Raw genomic sequence first — 7,600 nt, forward strand, 5'->3', positions numbered from 1 at the left:
GGCAATACCGGGCTGGGAATGAAAGCGAGACACTCTTGTGCATGCACACACACTCAAGATGCTGAATTTGGCAATCTTAACTGCAAAAGCACGTTCTGGCACATCTTCCACGATTACACGCAACACTTGGCACATGCAGACAGCATCATCCGCTGCCATTCCTAATACCCTCTCCTGGAGAACAAGGCACGCTCTATGGGGCGTTTAAGGCGGCGGAGACCCCGACCTCGGTGACCACTGTGCAAACAGATTGCACAATGGATGAGGACAAACCGAACAGATGATGAAAGGGAAAGGGTTAAAAAAGCGTTTGAAGATGCCCTCATCACACAAATCAATTCAACCAGTCGTCAGTAATGTGAGATTCAAAAGTAAGCAAATCAACAGCTGCAAATGCCAGCAAAAGAGCCTCGTAGTGATGGGTGGAAATGCTCGAAGGTTTACCCGAAATCTGACGGAAAGGACACAACACATTCAAATCATTCAGACAACAGATTATACAAAAAAAACTAAATAAATACATTGCTGCCAAAAAATACAAATGATAAACATAATTTATTCGAAATCTTAAATATTCAATGGTGCATTAAAATACATACAAAACGAGCAAATGCGCAAGTCGTGAACCGGGCACCTTTCTCGTGTCCGCATCGAGGTCAATCACAAGGCCATGCGGGCGATGTGCAGCCAAGCCGTGTGAACATTTTCGCTGAGCGCTACTACCTCCTGCTCGGACGGAATCAAACCCATGGACAACATTTCGCAATTACGCATAGTGTCATATTCTGAGAAAATTTCTGTTAAGGGGGCTGAATCATCCAAACTCAGGCCATCGTACTCTGTGGGATGGCAAAGATCGTGCCCTCAGCATTTGAGCATGGGATTCTGCAGTGCACGCCAAAGGCCGATCACTTCACCTGGTTGTCGGCTGTGAACAAGGATTATGTTGCGATACGCACACACTTTTCTGCGATCCTTTTCTTTGATATCAAACGTCCTGAATCCACTATGCTTGATCGGAGACAAGCCTAAATGTGCCAAACACATCCCCATGAACACATCGTCGATGGGAAAGAGGAAAACCTGATGTGCGGCTCGACGTATACGTTTTGCCAATGCACCCGAATATATGTATCCCCCACCACCTGCATATGGTGGGTACCCCCCATCAAAAACTGCCGGTGGTATGTAATACTTGACACGTGTATCACGTACAGGGCCTGCTTTCAGAATAACATCACCGATGAACAAGTTTTGTGCTTGTGAGGCCGTTAGGTTAGCCAAGTAGGCAAGAGCAAGGTTTGTGTTCACAAACACATCGTCATCACCTTTGAAGAGGAAGCGTACATGTGGGCAGCGTGCCTCCAGCCAATCCAGGAATAGCAATTCCTTAAGGGTCAGGTTGAAAAATGTGTCACGAAAGTCCCATTGCAGAAGGTCACCATGGCGATGGTTTTCCAGCTCCAACAAGTCCTGAAGGTCAGGTTGATGGTCTTCAGGTTTTGTTCGGCCTAGCAGAAAGACCAATCGAACAGAGTTGTTTCTATGCACTCCTTCCTGCCCCCAGGATTCCCTGATGGCTTGCCGCCGGTCAAAATGACCTATGGATGATTTGATGGCAAACAGGAGAAAAGGCCCATCTTGTTCACTGGAGCACTTTTCAGGTGCATCGAGTATCTGTGGGAAGTGACGACAATTCTGGTAGAGGACAAAGTCTCGGAAGTGGGGTGGGAGCTTGTTGAATTCTGCTATCTCAGTCTCAGCACGTACATTGATCTGACAAGCCATGATGTCAGGTACCGTGAAGTTTCCACCAAGGAAGCTGTGGTTGGCAAGGACCGGGTTGTAAAACCGATCGAGGCGCCACTGCTCTCGATTCCAATATGCGGTTGGCATGGAGCTGGTCAACCAGAATGGTTTCTTGGGAACAACAGGGACACGTTGATTGTGTCGAGAGAAGGCCGATGTGGAGCGTGATATCTGCACAGTGAGGAATGCAATGCCATTTCCCAAAACCATGCAGCAAAACCACAGCAGCAGTTTCCGTCTCATTAAGCTCATTGCCTGAGGGTGGAACAAAGGGGAAAACAAAGCTTTAGGTAGTTTCAAAAGTTTTGCTGAAAAAAAATCGAAACATTTACCAGTTCTCCACAACACGCTACATAAACAGCCATATGATACTTCAATAAAACAAATGAACTGTCCTGTTGAACAGTACACTGCAATTGAAACCTTGCTCCCATTAAACTTTAACCAACACCCTCTGTAATCAATGACAATTAAGTACAAAGAAATTGGAAACAGAACCATTCCACTTCCACCAATAAGTTTAGATTCCAGCAATTCAGTCAGCAAAATTAAATGCGATGGTGGTGGTTTAAGGAATGCGAGTGAATATTTACCATAGCAACTGCAATTGGTCACATTGGGTGGCTGGGGGCATGGTGGGGGTGAGGTGCTGGACGCGGAGGGGGGGAGGGGGATGGTACAATGTCGATCATGTCGGTGGGGTGACAGAACTTTTGGGATTATCCCCCTGTATGAATGTTAATTTGTAATTTTTTTGTTGAAAAATTGTCTGACTAGCTATCAAGAGCAATCTCAAACCTTGACTTACCATTTTACACTTAACCTGAGTTGGTCGGTAACAAACCATTTACATGCGGCATTGACGCAAGCAATTTCAAAGTTAATTTCAAAGTGAATGTACAATCATTCAACCACTCCCGTACCCATTTCATATCGTTGCGGACCCAGGGTCAGGGGCGAGAAGACCACGAGGGGGGCGGGGGGGGGACTACCTCTGGTTTCCACCAGACTCTCCGGAATTGTAGGCTGTCGCACACAAATAACTCTGACATGGCAGGTCGCTAGTCGACCGTGAACGCCAATAACTCGACCAAGTGACTTAGGGTCCTCCGTCTAATGAATACCGTTTACCTAATGGTCACGTGATCTAATTACCGGGGCACACGCCCTCGGTATGCCTTGTTCAAAGTGGATCACCTTACTGGATCAGATGCAGCTGAGCGCAACTGCCCAAGAACGTACCGGCTAGAAAACAGATCGATGGGGGATAATGTCCCGGCTAAGCTAGGATATGAACCATGCTGGGCCAATGAAGGAAAAGACGAAAACGAGAACGAGCTGGGAACATTTTATTTTGTATACATTGTATACATATAAGAGCTAACACACAATGCACAGCAAGGGGGGTATGAGACAAGAGGGGTGGGAGAGGGGAGGACAAAACAGTGGGGAACAGAGACAGAAGGAGATCTGTGGAAGGGAGAGGGATGGGGTGAGGAACATGGGGAAAACAAGATGGACATTACAGGGACTTTCAGGAAGGAAAGCAGGGAATTTGAAGGAGGTGGGTTTGGGTTGGGTTAACGGGGGTAGAAAAGATCGAGGTTTTGAATGGGGGAAGATAAGAGTGGTGGTGAGCAGCTGTTTTGAAGACATGGAGGAAAGAATAGGATTGAAGAGAGTGTGGGAGTTTGTTCCAAAGGTGGGGAAAAAGAGGAATGAAAGAGTGAAGGTGAGCAGCGATTCGTGATTTTATTAGTTTTACAAGAAGTGGGTTGTTGGCGGAGCGCCCTGCAGAAATATGGTGGGGACATATCGCAGACAGCGGGGGGGGGGGTAAGGGGGGGCGAGACCGGAGAGGATACGGTAGAAGAGAGAAAGACCACCAACCTGCCTGCGGTGAGAGAGCAAGAGGTCCAAAGACTCGGCCGCATCGCGGGAGATACCAATGATCCTAAATGCCTTGGTTTCCACAGAGTGAACCCGAGAAAGGTGAGAGGTAGAGCACCAGCCTAGAGGGGATCCATCAGGGTGTGGACGAAAGCTTTGTATGTGGTCAGGAGCTCAGGTTGGCCGAGGAAGGACTTTGCATAAAGGAGGATTCCCAGTCGGCAACTGCCTTTGGAAGCCAGGTTGGAAATGTGGCTTTCCCAGGAAAGATCATGGCAGAGAGTGAGAACCAGAAGCTTGAATGAAAGGACTTCTTCCAGAGAATTGTTGAGAAAGTAGATTGGGGGGGGGGGGTGGGGGTTCTCAATGGTCCTTTCGGAGAGACGTAGTGAGTGTGAGATTTGTCAGGATTGAAAGACGTTCCACGTGTTGGACCAGTTTGAGATTTCTTCCAGATCTGCAGAGAGCGAAAAAGCTGCTGCTTGCCGGTCTGAGGGATGACAAATGGTACAACAGAGGGTGAAGTCATCAGCAGAGATAAAGAGGATTTTCCAGAGAGTCGGAGAGATTATTGATGAAAACCAGAAAAAGAACAGGGCCCAGAACACTGCCTTAAGGAACTCCAGCTTGGACAGGAAGAGGGGATGAGAGAACTCCATTTAGGGCCACACATTGGCTGCGACAGGAGAGGAAGTCTGCGAGCCACGAGTGGAGATGGCCGTGGATACCATAGGAAAAAAGCTTGGTGAGCAAGGCAGGGTGCCAGACCATGTCAAAAGCACGCAATAGGTCTAGGGATATGGCTCTGATTTCATGTCTGGCATCGAGTACCTCCATCCATTGTTGGGAGAGCAGAAGCAGCATATCCAGGGTAGAGTGACCTGGTCTGAAACCAAATTGATGATCGGATATGAAGCCATTGGAGAAGAGGAAGGATTTAATGTCTGAAGCGATGATGGATTCCATAACCTTTCTGATGATTGGGAGAAGGCTGATTGGTCTGTAGTTGCAGGGATCTGTTTTTGCACCTTTTTATGCAGGGTGTAATGTTTGCTGATTTCTAAGCAGATGGCAGATGACCTTGAGCAAATGAGAGGGTGAATAGAACAGAGAGAGGGTGAATAGAACAGAGAGAGGGTGAATAGAACAGAGAGAGGGTGAATAGAACAGAGAGAGGGTGAATAGAACAGAGAGAGGGTGAATAGAACAGAGAGAGGGTGAATAGAACAGAGAGAGGGTGAATAGAACAGAGAGAGGGTGAATAGAACAGAGAGAGGGTGAATAGAACAGAGAGAGGGTGAGCAAGCGCAGAGGAGCAGGTTTTTAGGACACGTGGGCTGATGTCGTCTGGACCGGTTGCAGTATCTGAGTCGAGGTTTGACAGCAAGCTCTCCACCTTGTCAGAAGAAAAGGACACAGAGTCCAGGGACAGTTGTGTGCGACTGGGTAAGGTGGGTCAAGAAAGCAATGGGTTTCGGACACAAGATTTAGGCATTCAGTTTCGGCATTCAGCCTTTTCACGTGCAGTATCAGCAGTGCGGCCATTTGAGGTACAGGAGGGGATGGAGGGGGAACATACACCAGAAACAGATTTGGTTAGACACCACCAGGATTTGGAGAAGGGAGAGAGGTTTGAGAGTTCAGACTTGTGATTAGAAAGATGTTGTTTTCTGGCTCTCCTGAGGGGAGACACACACTTGTTCCGAGCTTGATGGAAGGAACTGAGATTACCCTCAGTTGGGTTTGCTTTCCATGAGGCAAAGGCAAGTTGTTTCAGGACAACTGCCTCGCCACAAGCTTCAGTGAACCAAGGGTGGGAGGAAGGTTAGGACAACTGAAGATGAGAGGGGACGAATCTGTGCATGAGGGAGATCAAGTTTCTTTGAAAAAAATTCCCAGGATGAGGTGATGTTAGAGAAATTGGCGATGGGAGACCAGTCTAGAAGTTTGATGGCTGCTTGGAGACCCTGCCAGTCGGCCTGAGTGAAATGCCAGACTCGACGGGACTGAGGTGGTTCTCTAATAACAGCCAGAGAGATGTCCACTTTGACAAGCACGTGGTCAGAAGAACCGATTGGAGCGGAGGAAGAACAGCAGATATTTTCAGGGAAATTTGTCAAAATCAGATCCAGAAGAGATGGAGTACCATTGGTTGAGATACGGGTCGGGAAGTTGACCGAGTCAGTACCAATGAGTCGCAGAAGTCTTTTGCTGAAGTGCCATGGCAGGTGAGAGAGGTACCCACACACAGCCAACTGGCATGATGACAATTGAAGTCACCACATCTGAGGAAGAGATTTCTCCACAAAGCATTCATTTACAATCAAGCGAGGAATGCTGTGTGGCACAGTGAATGGGGTTTATTATTATGTACAGCAGGGATAGCAAGGGATTTGTGGGGTGACAAAAGGCAAGCAATTTACAAAAGCAGACACAAAGCAGATTTATCCCATTAGAACTTCTCCCATCTTAACTTATGCTATGAGAGGTGCCATCTCTATATCTCTCTCTCTAAAAAACACACACACACACACACACACACACACACACACACACACACACACACACACACACACACACACACACACACACACACACACAATTAAATAGCCAGAAGGAAAGGGAGCAAATAAGGACGAACGGCCTCGCAATACCTGGCGCGGTCGGCCGACCAACGCAACACAGTACGCTTTAGGGGAGGTAGGAGGGAGAAATACTGGTGTCTAAGGTGTGGGAGTGGAAGGTGTGTTGTGGTGCAATATGGGGGGGTGCGGTGTCGTGCCAGAGGAAACCGTGATTGCGAATCAGTAATGGATGCTCTTTTGTGCGTCCAAAGGGGACGAGATAGAGGGGTGGAAAGAGAGAGAGGAGAGAAGATGCATGAGGCAAAAGATTCCTCGCCTAGTCGTGCCATAGGTCTGAGTGCAGCGTGTACCTCCGTGGGACGCTCGGCTTGAGCTTTCCCACCTCAAGAGTCGGTGTGTTATCACCTGGTTAGTCACTTTGCAGGGGCTCGTGGAAACATGTTCTCTGCACTGGTCCCAGAAGAACATCTGTCGCACACCAACCACGAGTGTAGATCCAGCGATGGGCAGATAGGCGAAGCAGGCAGGCAAAAAAAGAGGGCAGACGGCTTCGCGATCGTCTTTTATAGATCGTCTTTATAAGACAGACCGCCTTTTATAAGCCCCGGGCGAAGGGTGGGGTGACGACCCAAAGCAACGCACCATGTCCCGAATCGCACTTTCCAATTGGGTGACAGCAGTCCTAGCCATGTCCTCTCAGGCTCCTGGGGCTGGAAGCGGTCTCATTCGCATATCTGGTGCGACACGGCCCGGAGCTCCGTACCGAACTCCTGGACTGCTCTTCCCATTACCCTCCCCCCCCCATTCGCTGCCCGTCCTTTCGTGTTCTGGCAACTGGACGAGAGTCGTATCAATCCCGTGTGCCCATTCGGGGTACCCCCGGTGAGATGTGGTTGGTGTTGCTAGCGTTTTGGTTTGTCCCCGCATCATGCGGTCCGAGTAACCTGAGGCGTGCAGCACACCTGTGTTTATTGGCGAATTGTATCGATAGAGGTACGAGGAGGCGCGGGAATATTTTTCTCGTGTGCGGGAGATGTTGGTGGACGAGGTGCTGAGTTTTTGGTCAGCAAGGGGTGAGCAAGGCGAGATGCTGTTGTAAATTGGCACGTAGATTTGAATGAAAGGGCACACCATGCACGCGCCGGGCAGCGTCTTCGTTCTTATTGCAATTCGCTCATGGGAGGCTGCGCGGGTGTTGGTTATTCATATCGTGTGTGTGTGTGTGTGCTTGCTTGCTTTGATTTGATTTGTACCATGGATAAAAGGAAAGGGCTGAAATAGAAATCAAGATTGAATGGAAGATAGAGATATAATTA

At 48.5% G+C, this 7,600-nt stretch overlaps 1 protein-coding gene across 1 annotated transcript in view; it reads right to left on the bottom strand.

Moving 5' to 3' along the window:
- Positions 1–3,959, bottom strand: part of B3GNT2 (UDP-GlcNAc:betaGal beta-1,3-N-acetylglucosaminyltransferase 2) — a 5,415-nt gene extending 1,456 nt beyond the window's left edge. The window contains exon 1 of the mRNA XM_085890389.1: positions 1–3,959. This exon is cut by the window's left edge and continues 1,456 nt beyond it. Within this exon, the coding sequence (XP_085746515.1) occupies positions 865–2,310 (1,446 nt within the window). The 5' untranslated portion in view covers positions 2,311–3,959 and the 3' untranslated portion in view covers positions 1–864.
- Positions 3,960–7,600: the final 3,641 nt, after the last annotated feature.

Source organism: Eptatretus burgeri, chromosome 7 (genome assembly GCF_056783735.1).
Source record: "Eptatretus burgeri isolate ZD-2024b chromosome 7, Ebu_testis_v1, whole genome shotgun sequence".
NCBI lineage: Eukaryota > Metazoa > Chordata > Myxini > Myxiniformes > Myxinidae > Eptatretus > Eptatretus burgeri.